The sequence below is a fragment of the Leuresthes tenuis genome, unplaced genomic scaffold, assembly GCF_036924035.1.
Source record: "Leuresthes tenuis unplaced genomic scaffold, fLeuTen1.0.hap1 SCAF_4, whole genome shotgun sequence".
Lineage (NCBI taxonomy): Eukaryota > Metazoa > Chordata > Actinopteri > Atheriniformes > Atherinopsidae > Leuresthes > Leuresthes tenuis.
This window is the reverse complement of record NW_027325358.1, coordinates 24,674,755-24,697,121: the sequence shown is the minus strand read 5'-3', so window position 1 is coordinate 24,697,121 and position 22,367 is coordinate 24,674,755. Positions and strand designations below refer to the sequence as shown.

The 22,367-nt window shown below is 39.2% G+C and overlaps 1 protein-coding gene across 2 annotated transcripts in view; it reads left to right on the top strand.

Moving 5' to 3' along the window:
* The window catches only part of grin2bb (glutamate receptor, ionotropic, N-methyl D-aspartate 2B, genome duplicate b), a 123,765-nt gene that overhangs the window by 81,523 nt on the left and 19,875 nt on the right, over window positions 1-22,367 (top strand). For both annotated transcript variants that reach the window (XM_072383352.1, XM_072383351.1), the window contains exons 7-14: window positions 4,623-4,737; window positions 4,902-5,107; window positions 9,642-9,813; window positions 11,338-11,491; window positions 13,626-13,751; window positions 15,038-15,267; window positions 16,782-16,942; window positions 19,149-19,336. In XM_072383352.1, the coding sequence (XP_072239453.1) occupies window positions 4,623-4,737; window positions 4,902-5,107; window positions 9,642-9,813; window positions 11,338-11,491; window positions 13,626-13,751; window positions 15,038-15,267; window positions 16,782-16,942; window positions 19,149-19,336 (1,352 nt within the window). The remainder of the gene's footprint in view (window positions 1-4,622; window positions 4,738-4,901; window positions 5,108-9,641; window positions 9,814-11,337; window positions 11,492-13,625; window positions 13,752-15,037; window positions 15,268-16,781; window positions 16,943-19,148; window positions 19,337-22,367) is intronic.

The window sequence follows — 22,367 nt, the reverse complement described above, 5'->3', positions numbered from 1 at the left end:
AAGCAGTAGTATTAAAGCAGAATAAAGTGTATGCATATAAATATATATATATATATATATATATATATATATATATGCATTATATTATATAATGTGTTTTGAAATGTAGATCAAGCATACACATGGCTACTTTTTAAAAATGGGAGTGAGACAGTTATCTAAAGTGCTTCAGTGCTGCAGCTTTGGTCTGGCTGACCTGCTTTTTTTCTTTAGTAATGAAAGTCAGTACTAGAAACCAAGGCTCAGCTTACTCAACATTTTTTATTTGTACAGTTGAGAGATAGCTTTATCTGCAATAATGACACAATAGTATGCCATACTTACAATTTTCTACATCAGAAATCTAAGCTTTTGTTGTCAGATTTGCTTAGATGAAACAGGCCGATCAGTTTGTCAATGGGGCGCTGTATTGGTTAGAAGCTGGACATTTAATTTGATCAACTTCTGATGCTGGCAAATTATATGATCCAACACATTTCTGTTGTTCGCAAAGTACTTGACTTTCATTTAGCAAACCTTGCATATTAAATGACTCCTTCTATCATGATACTGCACTCTGGAAAGAAGAGTTATTGGAGTTCTTTCCAGTGATTAACCAAATTCTGTTCAGTTTGCTGAGCAGAAGTTACTTAACATAAGATAGTCCTTTATTAGTCCCACAGTGGGGAAATTCACATGCTCTCCTTTAGGTTTGTTGAATATTTAGTTTCCTTTTCTGGTTTTACCCCGTCATGTGCTCTGAATCCATCTCTTGCGCTCTCATGTTCCTCTTTTACTAAATCCTCCCCTGCCAACTGCCTCAGAGTACCAAGAAAGCTAGAAATTCGATTGAAGTCTGTGACATCTCCCTGAGCCTCACAAATCACATCTTCGTAGCATTCATGCGTAACAATTGATGACCACTAATCAAATTTTGATTTACGACTGATCTGCAGTATATCTGTGCGACCTCAATAATGTGATGTGAAATCTGGGCTTAAAATCGTGTGAACTTGGCCCTGAGATCCTCGATACACTAATTGCCTCAGAAACCAGGAGTTTATAGCTAACTACCAAACTAAACTAACTACTACAGCTGCTACCAAAACTGCAACTTGCTCATCATCATTATTAGAAAATTATTAGTATGGAAACCCAGAGATTAAATTTTGCCAAAAAGAAAATATGTTTTTAAATCATTAACTTTTGAATTCAATTCTGAATATGAGATATCCCAAGAATCCCAATTCTTATGTGAGTCCCCACCACCAAGTACCAGCAGAGCAGCCAAAGATCTATCTGTAACAAATATACAAAACCAACAGCCTCAGCTTGTGAAGATGTTCTTCTCTACAGTCTGTTGGATCATGTTGTCAAAGCAAAGGCTCATGTTACATTTTTTTCTGTTACCATTCTGATAGATCTTCTTATATGTAGCCCTGTACAGTCTGCTATTCAGAACCATCTGAAACTTGCTGTGACACAGCAAATAGTCATTTTTACTGTTTGTGTTCAGGTGATGGCTTGTCATAAGCAAGGGTTTGACATAAAGCCTGGGGTTAATTTATATATTAGTTGATCCATGAATAATGAATTAGTCCAGTGGTGTAGCGCTTCGAGGGCATAAACTATTCATTTTTCATTTAAAGAAAACACCTCTAAATTTGTCATTTTGATTCTTCATTGAGTCTCTATCCAGCTCCTGTTGGACAGGACATGTAACATGTAGCACGCATTTTCTCTGTAGCTGCTGTCTCTTCAGAGGCAGGTCTTCTGCAAATTATGAGTCATCCACCCAAAGCTGATACAGTATGTCAGTGTGTGTATACGTGCACACACTTTTCTTGCCGAAACATGCAGCAGAGACGTACAGTATATTTTTACATTGCTGCATTGCAGCGACACAGAATTTGTGACTGTTCGGCTCCACTCGAGATTAAAGATAGAATTCACGAGGAGTCATATCAGAAGGCTCTGAAATAAACAGATTAAAGAAAACATATGAAGAGAAATTGTGTTCATGCTATTGATGATTCATATAGACTGTAACTAAAAAAATAAAATTCCCTCATAGTCAGTGATTAGTTGGGGAGCAGTTTGAGAGCGAGGCACACACAGGCTCTGTATATTGCTGTGATGAAGCCGCATGAGATTCTATTAGTGGCTCGTCCCAGTTGTTTTTATTTTTTCTCTTTTTCCGCCAGAGTCAGAGGGGAGCTCTGACATGAGGAGGGATCAAACGATACATAAAAGCTCCATCAATAGTACAGGGCTACAAAATGATAAACAGAGTCTCCTCTGCTGTAAATTCACAGCATGCATCGGTCTTTGTAACGGCACAGGTTAATGCACACCCAAATGAGTCATATTGATGTGTGATTCGACGTGCTGCTCAGAGGTTAGACGGTGAGATTGATCTGAAAGTGAAAGACAGCATGAGGGGAAGTGGGTAAACACTCAGGTTTAGTCTAAAAAAATACTCCTTTCGCTTTCTTTCTGTCTTGCTTTCAGACGGCCTCTCCTGGGTGAGATTACTGTTCCCATAGCAACACAACTGATTGCATGAAAATTACTGTGGTTGTGGGTGCCATGGCAACACATTACATGACATTATACCGTGTTGAGAGCCTCCCTATATCCTTATGTTGGGGTTTTGCTCATACTTACACGGACTCACTCTGTCATGACGACACATGCGCTCACAGGGCAACTATTGGTCCCGCGGGTTGTCATGGCATCAGGATGGCAACAAGTTGGACCTCCGGAGCCTCCGCCCACACCGCCTTGATCTTTTTTGTTGCCTATTCAAACTGAGATTATTCCTTGGGGGCTAATCCCATGTTACACCCGCATTACAGCACTTGCTGTGTGCTAGCCAGCCTGTATGCTGCAATAGGCATTTCATGGAGGCTTGAGTCATATTATTGACTTGCTCAAAGCATTTACCCCCGCTATGTGTGTGTAAGAGAGAGAGAAAAAGAGAGCCAGTTAGGCTATAAATATAGTTGAAGACGTTACAGATAAAGATGCTGAATGTTCTAGCGGGAGGTACTTGCGATAAAATCCTGGGTACTTTTCAGGCTCATCTGTTGTCTGAATTTTTATTTACTTGTGAATAGACTTATTGTCTTTTTTGTCACACTGTTGACTTTGTCAGACATGATGGATAAAACGAGTTTGGTACCTTCTTTAAAGGTCCACACACACACACACACACTGCTCCTTTCTGCTTGCATTCAAGATATTTATTTCTCTGGTGGATTGTTTCAGAGGCAGAGCGTCTCCATGGTGATGGCAGCCCACAGATCAGTATAAGGAAGAGGGAAGGAGAGAGGCGGCTGAAAAAGAAAGCAACGATTCCACCTTATCTGCCACTGCTTTACACTTGTTGACACTTATACAGTATACACTGATATGGATTTACCAGGCAGTTGATACACTCGCTTCATCCTCCCAGCTCTCCTTCTGCTTCTTAGTCTATCAGGTGCTATATATTTCAAACTGGGTCACCTTTGTTGTGGTTCTGGTCCTGTGCCTCAAGCACATACATATTGAAGGTTACTACTACTACCAATGACGACGATAACAAGAAGAAAGAGAGGAAATGAGCAAAAACAATAATAGAATTACCGCATATACACTGATATAAAATCTTGAATCCTCCCCTTAGATGTGAAAATGCTCTTTTAAAGGTATTAGACAGTCAAGTGATAAATGCATAAAAAAACAATAACATTTTGAATAGAATAAGAGCTAAAAAAAAAGCTGTGTTTAAAAGGATAATCCATGAGCTATACTGCCTTTATCCTGTATATCAGGTCCAAATCCGGTCCTCGAGGGCCACTGTCCTGCAGGTTTTAGATGTTTCCCTCCTTCAACACACCTGATTCAAATCAATGCATCATTAACTGGCTTGTGCAGAACTTAACAATATTTTGAAGGGATCTATTTAATCTGAATCAGGTGTGTTGAAGCTGGGAAACATCTAAAACCTGCAGAACAGCAGCCCTCGAGGACCGGATTTGAACATCCCTGCAGTATATGGTCGCTGTGGTGGGAAGTCCATCCAGGCTGACATTGGGTGAGAGGCAGGTGAACACCCTGGACAGGGCAAAAACTGAGAGTGACACAGCTCACAGTCAGGATTAGAATCACAATTCAGACTGTGGGAGGAAACTGGCACACTTAAAAAAAACAAAAAACAAAGAGATTGCCTAGCATGTGACAGCATCGTCTTTTGACATCTTTATAGTTGTTACTATCAGATCATACAGTGGTGTACTAATTCTACAATAAAAATTCTTGTTATATTAGCAACTGAAAGAATACATTTATGAGAAATTGAATGTGTTGCTGCAATGAACTTGCTAGTTTTGGCATCTATGAAGTCAGTTTTTGGGTAATTTATGGAGAATTTACAGTATTTTAGTGCCTAATATATCTCAGAGCTGTTGTTACAGCTCAAAACAGAGCTAAAAAGTGAGTGGATATTTGACACCTATGAGTAGATATTAATGTTTGTCTGATGGATGTGTAGTTTAGCAACTATTTGTTTATAAGCATTATAAACATATATGTTTATATTTGCTTACTAATAAGTAGACAGAGGGGAATGTCACTCAGGCTTGAATTCTCATTTTCAGGTACCTCATGAATGTGACATTCGAGGGTCGAAACCTGTCATTTAGTGAAAAAGGCCACCAGATGTTTCCCAAGCTGGTCATCATACTTCTGGACAAGGACAGACAATGGGACAGGGTAAATCTTTTCTCTTCTCTTCCTTTGATCCCGCTCTGTATATTTCTCCCTCCATGACATGTCTGTCACTTGTTTTTCCCACTTTGGAGTGTCTCCCTGCCACTCGAAGTAGTTTTTACAGTAGCCTGTATATCACACAGTTCTCCTCCCACTCACGCACGCAGGTTGGCAAGTGGGAGAGAGGCTCTTTGACGATGAGGTACCACGTGTGGCCTCGCTTTGAGCTGTACTCAGAAGCGAAGGAGCGGGAGGACCACCTGTCCATCGTGACTCTGGAGGAGGCCCCATTTGTCATTGTGGAGGACGTAGACCCACTCAGTGGGACCTGCATGAGGAACACTGTGCCATGCCGCAAACAGCTAAAACTTAGGTGAGAGTTTTCTTTGGAATTTATGTTGTGGCCGCATTGATTTATCCTTTTATAAGGCTGAGAGTGAATTTATTTGAATTGTTCTGTTATTCTATACAACCTTTAGCATGTAGGGGAGAGTGGGGTGAGATGAGCCAGTGGGTGAGTTGGCCCACCCCCTGTATCATGGCAATCATGCCCTTTTATTGTCATGTGACCATTCATTTTGGAAGCACCCATCATTTCTTTCAGACTGTAAAAAAAAAAGTTTTTTGCTTGTAAAAGACAAGTTTTGACCAGATGTAATGGCTGCTACATTAATACCAATTTTTCAAAAACTAAAAACATTTATGTTGCTCGTTGGTAATTTGTATAATTGGTCATTTTTAAAATAATTTAGCTAAATATCATCCTAAATTGGTAAGATATATATTTTTTTCCAAAATACCAGCTGTGGGGCAAAGTGAGCCAAAAGCTGTGGGGTAAACTGAGCCAGGTTTGAGGTTGGAAGAACTGCCATCTTGGGTGAAGAGATTGAGAAGAAAAATGATTTATTATTTATTATATTATTATTCAATGATATTGTATTTGTAAAAAATACACATATATTTCAACTTTTAAATTAGTTTTTAAAAGAGGCAAGTTATCTTTCAAATTTCTGATGGGTTTGATTCAGTTTGATGGTCAGTTTACCTCAAAATGGTACAACTTACCCCCTGACCCGGATCAACAGTTTCTTAGACAAGAAGAAATCTGCAGTTGGTGTATTTATTGATCTCAGAAAAGCATGTGACACAATAAATCATGAAATATTAATCAAGAAATTGGAGTGCTATGGTATCAGGGGAGTAGCCCTGCACTGGATGAAAAGCTATTTAAACAATAGGCAACAATTTGTGCAAATGGATGACTGCCATCTGTCATCTTGCTTGGACATTGTTTGTGGTGTCCCCCAGGGGTCAGTAATTGGACCAAAACTGTTAATTCTTTATATTAATGACATCAGTAAAGTTTCTAAAATACTTAATTTTGCTTTGTTTGCAGATGATTCTAATGATTTTTGTACAGGTGATCATTTGCAGCAGCTCTTGGCTGAAATCAACTTAGAGTTATGTCAACTCAATATATGGTTTGATATTAATAAATTATCATTCAATTTGGATAAGACTAAGTTATTGTTGTTTGGAAACTGCAAAAGCAAAACAAATTTGCAAATCCTAATAGATGATGTGTCGGTGGAGAGAGTTAATGAAGTCTTTGGGAGTGATGATAGACCCTAAGATTTGCTTGAAACTGCATATTAAATACATTCAGTCTAAAATATTCAGAAGTATTGCTGTTCCCAGAAAAGCTAAACATTTTCTAAATTAAGCTGCACTTCATATTCTATATTGTTCACTTATCTTGCCTTACTTGAGTTACTGTGTGGAAGTATGGGGCAACACCTACAAAACCTTGCTGCAACAGTTATGCACATTACAAAAAAGAGCCATCAGAATGGTTCATAAGGCAGGATTCCACAACCATGCTAACTTATTATTTATAGAGTCCTGCCTCCCCAAACTCCCAGATCTGGTAGAATTTCAAGCAGGTCAGCTGATGTATAAAGCTAGAAATAAACAATTACCAGATAATATTCAAAAACTGTTCACTGATAGAGTGGGGGGCTATGATTACAGGGAAAACCTTAACTTCAGAACCTTGAGGGTTCGAACCACTCTTGCGGATGGGTTTGGTGAGTTGGAGTGGGGCGTGGTGCTGGCATGGGTTTCTGGGTCTTCTGTATTGGTGCTGGGGACTTGGCGCGGGTGTCTTCCGCCCCTCTCGGCAGTTGCTGGGACGACTCAGCTCCTTGACTGGGGTTGGCTTGTCACAGGGGTCAGCTGGGTGGGCGTCCCCAGCCCGCTCCAGGGGTGGGTGGACTGCAGAAAGGGGTTTGGGGAGGATCTGTGGGTGTGAATGTGTATTTAGGTGTGATTGTCTCACAAGGGCCTATTGTGGGGTTGTTGTTATATAGGTTTGAATACAGTTTGGTATGTACATGTACATGTATGTATGTACATGTATGTGTATATAGATATTTTTTTGTGAATTTTGGATAAAAGCATAGAAATCAAACAGGAAGGTTACTATAAGGGCAATTAGAGGGAGAAGGGGTATGAATAAATAAGTTTTGCTTCTTCATACCCATTTTCAGACAATTTGCATTAATTAATGTCATATCTGAAGGTATTTATACTTACAAGTTTATTCAACTGGAAATTTAGTTTATGTTATAAGTTTCTATTTATGTTCAAATTTATATATGAATATATAATGCGATGTTGAGCTATTACTGGTGAATATGTATGGGTTGGTTGGGATTGTTCTTTTTGTAACTACTGTTTACGAATCACTTATGGTAATTGTCTGAAATAAATTCATAAAAGATATCTAATCTTACCCCATTCTCCCTTATATAAAGTCTTTTCTTTTCTGCGCCAATCAGTCTTGCGATTACCTTGAATTGTTTCACCTCTTCTAACTTGACTAGTGTCTCAGTTTCTGTCCCTATTTTCCTCCTCTTCACAATGACCCTCTTGCTATCCAGCTCTCAGGAGTGTATCATTGACTTTTCTTCAATGGGCTCCTTTTTTCTATCACTGACCTAGCTGATATCTCTCGAGATCGTTCTACATCTTCTAGCACAGCGTTTTTAAAAACAGATCTTTCACCCTCCTGCTACTTGTCTTTCTTCCCTCACAGTCTCACACACACCAGATCAGGGATATTTCATAAATATTTCACAAAATAATATGAAAGGATTTCTTTTCAGACAAAAATTCTCCATGTGCCAGATGCATAGAGGCGTGTGGAATTGTCTTTGTGCTCAAAGTAGGAGACATATGTGGGCACAGCATTAGTGCCAGAAAACTAAACTGCTGTGTTCGCTTTATTCCTTGATAGTACACTGCTTTTTATCATGAAAGTTGTTCACTTGCAACAGCCTGATTTCATAAACAAACAATAGGAATAAACAGTGTTTGACACCCTTGTGTGAACAGAAAAACACACAAAGACATTTGTCCTTGGCCTGGTAATAACAGCATGCTCTGTTTGTGCCCAAGCCGCCATTGTGTTGCACAGCTGCTACGCACCTGTAGCTGCTATGAGCCAAAACAGCATGATGACTGATGACGCACACTTTGGTTTAATATTTGTGACTCATTGTGTGTTATTCTTTGACCCTCATTACTGTATGATTTGGATTACAGTTTATCAACATGTTTATAAAAATTAAATTACCACTTTTAAGTAATGTTCATTCGCTTGCTTTTTTCAAAGGAAAAATCAAATCCCAAATATGGCACAAAACAGTTTGATTTAATGGATTAACTCTGTAGATTAGTTAAATGCCCCTCAAAAAGACTGAATAAAGTTGTTTTGATTAGTAGTATTAAATATTAGTTTGGTATTATTTTTTTTAGATCAAGTAGAGGAAAATATTGTGGAATCTAACCCCAAAACAAGGAAAAATAAATTGGCTGCAGCTCTTTCTATAGTTCTTTCCTTTGTTTCCATTGACAGCTTTCTTGTTAGAGCCACATGTCGTGTCCACGAGGAGCAACATCATCAAGTTCTGCAAACGCACTCTTTTAACGGCAAACTCATTTGCATATTTAGACTTATGCACATATTTGTTTTAGGAGAGGTAACTCCAGCTTTCTCTCCCTTACCTGATTGAAAAAAATTCATGAATCACGGCAGTCTTATTTATTCCTTTTTTTAGATATGTTTTACAAAACCAGAATGTTCAACTTTCAAATAAAATTGTTTTGTGTGATTTCCTCCAAGAGAGGTGATTCCATATTTTCGGGCCAACTAGGAGTAGTAAGCTATGATGTGGCTCATGATTTTATGTTTGAATACCAGACTGTCAGGAACGTTGGTGTGAAGGGAGGACCCAGATGCAGAACTTCAAAGAGACTTGATTTATTAACAAAAAGCACAAGGCAAGAACAAAAGCGCGGCTGAGCCGGATATCAATGAATTCTAAAACTGTGACATAAAACAAAACAAGACTAAGACTAATGAAAAAACAAGACTGAATAAACAAGACTGAAACGATGAGGCAAACCCTGACCTGACAAAACTGTGAACATACGTGACTTGACCATGGGATGTGAGGTGAGGATTCTGCTATGAGTGAGGGAAACCTGGAAACTAAATACTGTGGGGAGGTGATTAGTGATGGGGTGCAGCTGTGAAAGAAAACAGACTTGAGTGAAACTTAACGTGACAGGGGAAAAAACATGACAAGAAATTAACTAAGAACCTGAAAACATGACAAAACAAAACAAAGCTCAAAACGTGAACATGACACAGATCTTGTGTGGAAAGTGGTGTTGTCTAAAGGGAGTGGTCTGCCTATCACTCTCTTCAATAATTGTTTGGTCTGAAATAATTCAATTATCTTTCACCACCTGTTTAAATGTCTTCCTTATAAATGTGGTATAAATTACTAAAACTTTTTCTTCTTCTTGTTCTTCTCCCGCCTCCTGGCACTAACTACCAGCAATCAAACGGGTGATTCAGGGATTTACATCAAGCGCTGCTGTAAAGGTTTTTGTATTGACATCCTGAAGAAGATCGCCAAGACAGTGAAGTTCACATACGACCTGTATTTGGTCACTAACGGCAAACACGGCAAGAAGGTGAACGGAACATGGAACGGCATGGTGGGAGAGGTGAGGACAGTTACTTTTACTCGATACACTCTATATATTCTATGACTTTCGGTGGACAGAAAGTCCCTTACATAGAGAATAGTATTCAGAAGAAAAGTGTAAGACATTCTGACAAGTTTATTCCAACACTAGAGAGAAGCATCAGCTTTTCATCATTTGTAAGCAGCTTGAAAAGTACCAGCAGTGATGGTTCATGCAGACCTGCTCGCACACCAGCTGATTGTGGATTTGGCAGTTGGCAGAGCATTGCAGCGGAATGCTGTGGACATCACCACACAACTGTTACTGAACCATCAGTGTGACACAACAAGACATTTCAATGGGAATAAACAATTTTGTGCCTTTCTCAAATTTCCTTCAGAGCCAGTACATTAAAGCTATACAGTCACTGCTACTGCATGTCTGTTCTTTTTGCTCATCATGTGGATGATGTGTCACAGAAGACTTTGAGCTTTCCTACACATCCACTCTCTCTTTATAACATGCCACAGTCAATAATAACATAACTAACCCCAAATCCTGAAAAAACTCTTTCAGTTTCCTGGGATCGAATTTAACATCTGCTAATTTACAGAGCAACATAAGCTGTTGTTCCAGGTGTAACCTTTTAATTTAGCCTGAGGCAGATGTCTGAGGAACAGCTCAGATGTGAAAGTACTGTTTCTGTGACAGCGCAAGCACACATGCTGTTACAGATATGACTTAATTTAAATTAAACAGTTTAATATGTTTATTTATTGTTTTGCCTTTCTTTGCTTTTTTCTTATCACTTTGCTGCTCTTATTCTACCCACAGACGACACTGCTCTCTGCATTTTAAAACCAGATAAACCATCAAGTAACTGTCATAAGGTAGCTGATGCAGAAGCTACTACACCTAGCGAGTGCTGTCGGGCTCGTGTGAGATTTATTTTATTTATTTATTTATTTATGGCAGGGCTGATTATTCTGTCTCTGTCATGCCATCCAGTGATTGTCTCTCACAACTTGGCCTGAGGGGAAGCTGTGATCAGATCTGGAAAACCTCAGGAGGACTCACTGTGGTTCCTAATCAGAGATGGAGAAAGAATACAGAATACATAGAGAGAAAGAGAGAGATTGATTAGAGTGAGGATAGAAAGGCCTACTTTTCTCCTTCACACGTCACACATTTGACATCTAGCACGATTCAGCCCTCATGAATAGATATGATGTCCAACTTATCTGATTGAGACATATCTTAACAATATCTGAAAAATCTCTTGAGGTATGCATTCGGATAAATGCAATGCTCGGTAAATGTTTTGGTGCATCCTTGAATGTCTAAGTGGGAAGCTAATGATTTAAGCTGGTGTGCAGTCAGATACTGACCCAGTGTAGAAATGATCCTCTTTCCCTCCTGCTTCCACTCCATCACTTAGCTGAGACTGTACACGGTTTAAAAACTGCAGCGCTGAATCTGTTTTCACCACAGATGTGTGAGTATTCTCACCTCAGCTCACGTGTTTCCCTCCTGTCTCTGTGTGTCTGTCTGCTTGACCCTCAGGTGGTGTTAAAGAATGCCCTCATGGCAGTGGGTTCACTCACTATCAACGAGGAGAGGTCAGAGGTCATTGACTTCTCTGTGCCATTCATTGAGACGGGGATCAGTGTCATGGTCTCCCGTAGCAACGGAACCGTCTCCCCATCTGCCTTTCTAGGTGAGCAGAAACACACCTGGTGCTTCTGGCTGATGTACAACACAGTATGGGGAGCTATTAAATGCGCATACACGCACATTTCACTAGATGAATGCACAATCACAGACAGAGAAACAAGTAGAAGTAGTTCATCTGTGGTACACTGTAGCACAAAAGATACAGATTCAGTTTTGTTTTTCCTTCATGACACAAGGCTCCAGGGTCTGATTTAATATTGCACATGGAAGTCTTTGGTGGTCACACTTCACAAAAAAATCTCCTAAAACGTCATTGTGAGGCTGCTTTTTCGCAGCTCACTGCAGTTGCTCCCTCTTATTCTGTCAAGTCTCTGTAATATATCTAAAACTGTTTCACTTTCAAAAATTGACAGAAGGAGCGACTGTTGTTTTGTTGACTTACTTTTCATACCAATTGTGGTGAGCTGGAACGTTAGTGACACATGCATTTTGTTTCCTGTCACAGCTTCAGAGAAAAATCCTCCCCTATGTTTCAGTGTCAACACTTTTAATGTAGAAGAGTGACAATTAAATTGTTGTTAGCTGCCCTTTTTGTGACACCTCAGAGAGTGTGAAGGACACTAATTGATATCAGGACGGTGTGGTCATGAAACACTGCAGTGGTAGTGTGATGATATGGGACTGTGATGAGGGAAAAAGTTTTTGGGGGTATGACGTTTAAGATATTTGTGTATATGAGCAAAAATACTGGTTGACAAGTTGACTCCCAGAATCTATGAGCTTTGCAGACGAAGAGCATTCCCGCACAGAAACCATTAAACAAATTTTTTTTCAAAGATGAAGGGGATATTAAGAAAGAAAAGAAAATAAATAAAATCTATGAACTGGCCTTGAATCCACTGACCTGAATCTATCTTTGAGACGTTTTAAACAGAAAAGTAAAGACCTGCAACCCCTCCAGCAAAGTGCAGCTAAAAATATAAGTAAAGGAGTTGACTGAGTGGTGAACATATGCTGTACTTTAAAGAAAAAGAACATTAGTTGCTCTGAGTTCCAAGTTGTTGTTTTTTATTAAGAATAGTAAATCTCAATTGTTTTTTTGTTTTGTTTTTTATTTCATAAAAGGGCATATACATTACTGTTAAAATGTAAAGTAATATAATTTCATCATTTTGGATCATTTGGCTTCCATGTCATGCTGCACCAGGGTGTGCTCATGTTCTGGTGTGCTATATACAGCCACAATTTTTGTCTAAAATTTGTTTTATCTAAACTTCCATTTTGCAAAATGACTAGTGTTTGTCACAGAACATGTATTCACTCAAATTCAACCACCTTATTGAGTCTTTATAGAAAGCTATTCATCATCCTCTGTCACAGTAGATACAGGCATGGCCCCTATCTTATTTTCTATTTTTATAAATGAGTAAGGACAGGAACTAACCCCAACCAAGATACGGCAAGATAAGTTTATATGCTGATGACACAATTAGGTACCCACCTTTCTTTGCGTTAAACTGTAGAGCTGTGTATGCTGTATTCTTTCTGTGTGTGCTTTTGTAGGAAGCTTTTCAGTCACTGCAGCTCTCACTGTTTTAAATCAAAGTCCGAAATTGAAAAAATGAAAATAAGACCACGTTTGTGACATCCCTTGTTCCCACCTTAAGACAGCTGCTCCTTATGTTTTGATACTAGAAGGTAACACATTGTTAGGTAAATTACTTACTTGGCCTTAAATCATATTACATCAGCAATTATTATACTAGATCTACTTATAAAAGTATTTTAGATGTCCCTAATGTGTAAAACCGTATTCTTGATGCTCCTCGTACATAAAATCAGTTTCAAAACACCAACAGCTTACAAAGACTCCCCAATATGTGTTTTTAGATAGTTTTAACTGGAAAATAAATGTGTTAGATTTAGTTGGAGAGGCCCTGTCTTTTTATAAGGCCAAAAAAAGTTATAATAATACCATAAAAAAAGAATCTACCATACTGCATGTTAGACTACAAATAATCAAAGTTAATGCCAGAAGTTGTTTCTTTTTTAATATAATGCTGTTTCGTTTGATTTAATGAACTTCCTCTCTCTGTCTTCCCACCACTTACTGTCCCTTTTCACTTCCTCTGTTTCACTTTCCCATGTACACTCCCCTTCCCACGTCTCTGTTTCAGAACCCTTCAGTGCTGATGTCTGGGTCATGATGTTTGTGATGCTGCTGATGGTGTCTGCTGTGGCTGTTTTTGTTTTTGAGTACGTCAGCCCAGTGGGTTACAATCGCTGTTTGGCAGATGGACGAGGTGAGAGCACACACACATCCAGAAGCACACATGAATGCACACACGAGCGCCTGAACCCAGTTAATCTGGGCTGAGAAAAGGTGACAATGAGATAAGATGTCAGGCAATCTAATGTGCTAAAATGAAGACTTAATTCACAAGTTTTGTTACCTTAAATGCACCATTGAGTTAGAGCCCTCCAGGTGCTAAATTACTTTGACAATCCTGTCTGAATGAGTGTATCTGGAGTGCTGGACTTTCTACTTGATGTCTTTGAGCACTTAATCTACATCGACAGTCACTTAAGCTCTTCCACTGATGAAGAAGGTCTTTGACGAGATTCAGATAGGTGATCTTAAGTATTCTTAGCCTCGTTGTGTGAACAAAGACTCTTCTGTTCTTGCATTACAATGATTTCTTTATCTTGCTGTTCTCAAATATTACACTAGTGTTACACAGCCACAGTAAAATGAATGAATACACTTAAGGTGAGCTATTACCATACATTGAAAACATGTGTCAAGTTCAACTGTGTCTGACAGAATGGAACAATTGCTCTGTTAAATCAAATACAGTTCCAGCAGGTCCTTCAAATCAGTTTTCCTATCAGAGTCAATGGCTCAATTTCAATCTATTTTTCTCCTTGAGCTTGTGCACACACAGCTCAGCTTGATTCAGAGGATTGCGTTAGTCTGCTACAACAGCAGCCACTCAGGACAAATTCAGAAAAGTGTTATTCTGCTGCACACAGCCTTTTTTCTTTTATCAAGGATCAGAGGGGATGAAACCCTTTGGAGATATTCTACCAGCAGGGCTGTTTTCTTTATGTCTTACACACAACAACACTGCATGGGTTGTGTGGTTTAATCGCTGGGTTATGTAAGACAATCCTATACTGCTGCTCCAGCTGTAGCATAATTGTACCCTGTTGTGCATCCATCTGCCCCCTCCCCCCTTTATCCTCATCTCTGATGCCACAGAGCCACTGTAGGTAGTATTTGCTTCCTGACACCTTGTCATACAGCCATAGAGGTAGGTGGAACAGAGCTTGTGTGTAAAAGTAGGTTGTCACCACTGCAGCTGGAAGAGCAGATGTGCACTGCTCAGCACATCCTGCAATCACGGGCAAATTAAATGACAATATTAAATCTTTTTTCTTTTTTCATGCTGCCAGCCGTCAAATTGCTCTCACAATGATTGTCAAAAGTAAATGCAGATAAAAAAAAAGTTGCACCGCATATCTGTGAAACTAAACCCCCTCCCTCATCTCCCACTTCTCCCTCCCCTCCTGTCATTCTGTACCCCAGAGCCTGGCGGTCCCTCCTTTACCATCGGTAAGGCCGTCTGGCTGCTGTGGGGTCTGGTTTTCAACAACTCTGTCCCTGTGCAGAATCCCAAAGGTACCACCAGTAAGATCATGGTGTCAGTGTGGGCCTTCTTTGCTGTCATCTTCCTGGCCTCCTACACTGCCAATCTGGCTGCATTCATGATCCAGGAGGAGTATGTCGACCAGGTGTCGGGCTTGTCAGACAAAAAGGTGTGAATTCAACGCAGTGTTATGGATTGTAGGGTGGAGGAGCAGGTGTGTGAAAGTATGTGAGAATAAGTCAAGAGCCCTTTTCAGACATGGGATTTGTAACATTTCTGGTTTCCTCTTACTGTTGAAGCTACAGCATTGTGTCACTCAGGCGGACGTCACTTTTATATCAATATTCCTCATGGTTTTATTCAGACATACCTATAATAGTGACGGAGACAGCCATGATGTGCATTTCATATTTACCACCCACACTCAGTTCATCAAAAGAGCAGCTGAAAATATTGCTGTTCTACCCATTGAAGTATGTTGAACAGGTGATGTGACAGAGGATAGATTTTTACTTGTCAAGGTTTTGTTGCAGTTACAGTAATGAGTGTAGCTGTCAGAAATGATCTTTATCTTTGTTCTCTGTCGCCACTGTTTTCTCTTTTCTATCCATTGTGTGTCAGACAGAGAGGAGAGGCTGTAGCACAATAAAAAAATGACTCCAAAATCCAGTAGGGAAGGGAGCAATATTTTTCTTTTCATTAGAGACAGTCACTGAGAAGCTGCATCTAATGATGGTGGGAAAAACCATGAAGTTGCAAAGTTTGCACAGCACTGTTTCTTATTTATAAGTGGATGGGATCTGTTGGATCCCTCTGAAAAGTAAATTATATACCTAAGTAACGTGCCTACGAACTATAAATAATAGTACTGATAACTAGAATAGTTCCAACCTACAATGATCTTTATAGAGACAGTAAATGACGCCACGACATGAATGAAATCTTATAATTTATGGCTGCAATTAATGATGATTTTCATTTCATCTAACCTTTACAGGGTGTGTTGATTCAGCAAAAGTGTTGAAAGCTCTGGTAGTTTGCATAATTTAAACGCTTAGCACTTGAAGATGTTTTAACTTTTCTGCTCTTGTGTTAATTAATTAGTTTTCATGCCTTCTTCAGTCACAGCGTGTGATAAACAGAGGAGCTTCCTGAGCAATAAGCTTGTTGCAGCCGCTACTTCAATGTGACAATGAATTACTTTAAAATCAACCTCAGACTTATTTGTGGTGAACTCTGAGTGGTTATTGCCACACAAATATATGAAGAAATTGGAAGTCAGGCCAAACAAATTAACTTGGTCAGTCAGCTGATGTGATTCATCTGAGTTCATTTGCTGTTTGGGTCTCTCTTATGTGATCTGTAAGACTGTCAACATCATTTGGTGTGTTTTTGGTTTTTTGGTTGTTTTTTTCTTTTCCAGGCATTTGTTAGACCATGCAATCATTAAATTAGTGATCATATTAACATAAGCTGCTGCACCAATCGTTTCACTGCCTGTGACCTTCTTCATAACTTTATCTGGTGTACATATTTACCACAACCCTAATCAGTCCATTAATTTATAGCTTCTTGAAGTATAGCCATTCTACCTTACTTAACAATACATTAACAGCTACTCTATTTGATGCGACTCAGTGCCTTTTCCATTCTCACTTCTGTCATTTTTTATTCCCATCACAGTTCCAGAAGCCCAATGAATTCTCGCCACCATTCCGGTTTGGTACGGTGCCCAATGGGAGCACAGAGCGCAACATCCGCAACAACTACAGGGACATGCACGCCTACATGACCAGCTTCCACCAGAAGAATGTAGATGAGGCCTTGTACAGTCTGAAAACTGGGTGAGGAGGAGACAGACGGAGGGGAGGATAGAGAGATAGATGAGGATGTGAGGAAGGAGGGAGCTGAATGGGTGCCAGAAAGAGAAGAGGCACTGTTGAAGATCTGTGATGTCCTGTACTGATGCAAAACAGATTAAATATGATGAAATAATAAGCAGGGGGAGACAGAGGAAGAGGATGAATTCTGGGCAATGTGGGAGGTCAGCCAGCGGAAGTGTGCATCTGCCTTCCACTGGCATCCTGAATAGCAGAGTAGCTTGTGTTTGCTTGATAACTGAATTCTTACTTTCCTTGTCCCTCTTTCTCTCTCCCTGTCTTCAAACATTTTCATCAACCACTGCTGAGGAAATAAGAATGCAAAGCTGTGATGTTCCACTGATGTTGAATGGCCATAGAGGCCTGGAAAGCCCTGAGGCGTCTTTGATGGTAGCTGGAGAAGCTGGAGTCTGTCATATCAATTTATCAACTCACTCTGGGTTAATATGGATAGAATACAATGCAGGGTTTCCTTTGGGAATATTTTATCTGAGACACTGGGCCCTCAAGGAACTAACACACCATTCATGGTTAGTTGATTATTAGACATAAACCAGCTACAATTAGAGTCCACTTGCTGGGAGATGGAAGGGATTCTTCCTGGAGAGGTTTAGATTTTACACTAACTACACGAGGCAGGTCACATGATAGAATCTTAACCCGCTCCATGAAAACAACTTAGAAGCAACTTATAACAGAGGAGAATGAAATAAAGTAGCAAATGGTTGCATCCTAAATTCCTCCCGACCTGGTTTCCTGGGCTTGCTTTTATTTGAAGTTTCTCTGTGCCTTAAAAATTCAATAAATAGATAATCCACGGCCTGCACCCCAAAACCTTTACATTTTAAATCATGCTAACTTCTGAATGATAGCCCCTTCGTTTGCAAAGAATTCCTTCATTGGCTTCTTAAAAAAAGCTTTTTGATTTGTGATTAATTATTATTAAAATAGAGAGAATTTAATTGCTTCACATCCAATTGATTAATTACATTTCAGTGTCTTGCAAGCCCATCCCAGAGTGTTTCAATTAAGGCACAGCAGGTTATCTTCATATGAAAAATGTGAAAAGGCAAGCATATAAATCCAGATAGACAGTACAATTTACAAAAATAATGATTCTTGGTTTCTTTAGAGTGGTTCTTAAAGGAAAATCAGGTATTTTAAAAAAGATCCACACAAACTAACTAATATAACTGAACCATGTCTAAATTTGCTTTGTATTATGCAACAAATAAGCAAAGGATAGAAAAAGAACAGATAAAAACCCAATCAGAGGACAGGAAAAAATATGAAGAAGTTATAGTATCAAATAAACAAAAGGTGCAAACATGTTTAAGTCAGAACTTATGAAATAAGGACTGTAAAAGTGTCAAAACAGATTTAACTTGTGGGGGAAAAAGTTGTCTTTCAGGTGCTTTTAATCATAAGTCAGCAGGGATGGATCTATGATCCAAGGAAAGCTGATTTCATGTAACGAGCAACACAATAGCCAAAAGTCTCCTCACTGTGACTGGTTGAACTCTGGTCACCACAAGCTGACAGTTCCTGGAGATCTGAGAGAGCTACCAGACTTGTATTCAGTAAATGTACCTGTTACATACAATTTTGACATAGACCATTGACAATACGTAAGAATGGGAGTAATGTGTTCCTTTAGTGTTCTGGCAGTAACTTTTAATCAGCTGCTGATGTCTAATGGTATTATTCAGGAGGCCATTAAGGAGTGCATTAGTCTACTCAACAACATATGAAAGCATGGGAAGTTTGTTGCATTCTCTTATTTTTTCATAGTAATGGCACAGACGTGGATGGTTTCATTCACACATACTGCACAGCACTTTTTATATATATTTTTATATATTAAGTAAATGTATTATATTTACTTTTTATATTTAAGTATTGTGTGAGAATCGGTGAATGAGAAGCACATCGTAAAGTGCTTTGTAGATTAAGTTAAAATCTATAAGTGTGGACCACTTACCATCTAAAACAACAAATATAGTTTCTCTGTCTAAGGCAAATATTATGCTAAGTGTAAAATGCCCTAAAATGGGAACACTAAATCTTTGAAAAATGGGCTGGTTTTGAACACCATCCCTACAATGCATCTTCTATTCTACATGTGGCTCCACGCTTCCAAAACATCTTCCATTTTTGTCATGCTCCACAGCAAATTGGATGCCTTCATCTACGACGCTGCAGTGTTAAACTACATGGCCGGAAGAGATGAAGGCTGTAAGCTGGTGACCATCGGGAGCGGCAAAGTGTTCGCCTCCACGGGCTACGGCATCGCCATCCAGAAAGACTCAGGCTGGAAGCGAGCAGTGGATCTGGCTATCCTCATGCTGTTTGGAGATGGTAAGGACGTAAATGTGTATACTCAAATGGAGAGGCATAATGAATGGGATGGTATCCAAGAAAGGACTAATATCACATAGGAAATAAAATGTTGTGACAGCCACATTACAAACTGAATATTTTAAGAAACGACTATCCAAGTTTAGAATCACAAAATGAGGTCTCATTGGGGTTGTAAGGTTGGCGTCATCATGGCTGCTGTATAGGAGCTGTGACTCAGAAGGTGGCCAGTGGTTATTGTTGTGAGAACTCAAGAAGGACGTTGGAAAGGCAGAAACAAGAAATGTGGAGCTCAGATTAAATTAGTTAAAAGGAGCACTTTGTTGGATCGGTGTAATTTACTTTTTTTGCCAATATGGATTTAAGGAACAGTGTCCATGGATTGGCAGCTGGATGAGATGGAACATATATACACTCACCAACCACTTTATTAGGTACACCTGTTCAATTGCTTGTTAGCACAAATAGCTAATCAGCCAATCGCATGGCCACAACTCAACACATTTAATCATGTAGAGGTGGTCAAGACAACTTGCTAAAGTTCAAACTGAGCATCAGAATGAGGAAGAAAGGGGATTTAAGCGACTTTGAACGTGGCATGGTTGTTGGTGCCAGACGGGCTGGTGCCAGAAACTGCTGATCTACTCGGATTTTAATGCACAACCATCTCTAGGATTTACAGAGAATAGTTCAAAAAAGAGAAAATATCCAGTGAGCATCAGTTGTGTGGACGAAAATGCTTTGATGTGAGAGGTCAGAGGAGAATGGGCAGACTGGTTTGAGATGATAGGAAGGCAACAGTAACTCAAATAACCACTCGTTACAACCCAGGAATGCAAAATATCAACTCAGAATAACAACACGTCGAACCTTGAAGAAGATGGATTAAAGCAGCAGAAGACCACACCGGGTGCCACTCCTGTCAGCTAAGAACAGGAAACTGAGACTACAATTCGCACAGGATCATCAAAATGGGACAATAGAAGATTGGAAAAACGCTGCCTGGTCTGACGAGTCTCGATTTCAGCTGCAACATTCAGATGGTGGGGTCAGAATTTGGCATAAACAACATGAAAGCATGGATCCATCCTGCCATGTATCAACGGTTCAGGCTGGTGGTGTAATGGTGAGGGGGGTCTTTTTGGCACACTTTGGGCCCTTTAGTACCAACTGAGCATCGTTTAACTGCCGCAGCCTGCCTGAGTATTGCTGCCATCCCAGCATGTCCATCCCTTTATGACCACAGTGTACCCATCTTCTGATGGCTTCTTCCAGCAGGATAATGCACCATGTCACAAAGCTCACACCTTCTCAAACTGGTGTCTTGAACATGACAATGAGTTCACTGTACTCCACTGCCACCAGATCTCAATCCAACAGAGCACCTTTGGGATGTGGTGGAACTGGAGATTCGCATCATAGATGTGCAGCTGACAAATCTGCAGCAATTGCATGATGCTATCATGTCAATATGGATCAAAATCTCTGAGGAATGTTTCCAACACCTTGTTGAAAGTATGTCTAGAACTAAGAATTCTAGGCAGCCATAGAATTAAGGCTGTTCTGAAAGCAAAAGGGGTTCCAAGCTTTTACTAGCAAGGTGTACCTAATAAAGTGGCCGGTGAGTTTATATCTATATATATACTGACTCAAGGGATGACCCAGTGTTGTGTCTTCACATAACAGACAACTTAGCAAAGAACCAATTTGAAATTGCATTTTTAGGCACTTTGTTTCGAGCAGCCTGTGCTAAAGACACATAATTTTTTCTAATTTCTTTAGTTGCGTCCATGAAAAATGCCAAAGTTTACACAGTTTAACAGAAGAAAATAATATTTTCACACTAAAAACGTGATTCCCCAAAAGCAGAAAAACTTCTCTGTAAAGAAGCCTAGAGAACTATTCCCGAAAACTACTTTAGGAAATTAGAAGAAAGTTAATCTTAGAGGGTTCAAGCTGTGTTGAAGAATAAAATGGACTTTTAAGCATGTTAGAATTGTACAAACTCTTTTTATATACTGTTTTTCCATATATGTTTGCACGCATTTCCATATATTCCTGCATCAATTTAATGTTTTTCAGACAATTCATAAAGAAATTAGGGCGAGCACAAGACTTTTGTACAGTGCTGTATATACATATATATAAATATATGTTTACATTTATTAGAGAAGTCTGTCATTCCATAAAGCCAGTGAAAAGCTTTCTGACAGAGATCTAAAACCTGTAATGCTGTAATTTATAATTTAAACAATACTCACATTTTTCAGACCCTTTATCACCTCCACTGGCCAATGAGTGATGTGCAAGGAGTACAGGAGTAGGCTGCTGTGTGTGCTCATGTTCATCCAGCACATTTATCTCTGTATAAATTATAGTTTTAGCACCACCTCATATATTATAGTGGCACTGCTACTTGAGATCATACCATGTGAATATTTACATTGGAAGCAGGTTGAATCCTGGATGTGTCTCCTATGAATGTACAACTAGTGAGTAACGATGACTAAGGGTGACTAACGGTGACTAACGGTGATGACACAATCTGCAAATTAAGCTGCTGTACGTATCACAGAGTAATATGCTCCCAACTGTAGATTTAGTTTAGTCCACACGTTGCTACCAGGACTTAAGGAATGTTTATACAGTGGCCAACAAGAGGTAAAATTATTCTAATGCCATTATTATTTTAATATAATCATGTTTTAGCATGCTAATCTGATTGTAAACATGCAGTGAATTATTGTTGAGACAATGGAGGCCTCTTAAGGGGTTTAGCCTGCAGAGTAAGTAGCTGTTAATATATATAAAAAATCTTTTCCAGGTTTATCACAACTTTTGTATTTAAGATATTCATTAAGATCATTATGTATTATGTATTCATTTACATATTCACTGCACCGTAACTTTTGTTAAAACTTGCTACAATATGTTGTTTAAGTTCAAACATAAATCCACTCTCATTTCATGAAAAGAAACTAGATTATTATTCTTAATCTAACATTATCCTTCTCAGTATTTGGAAATTAAA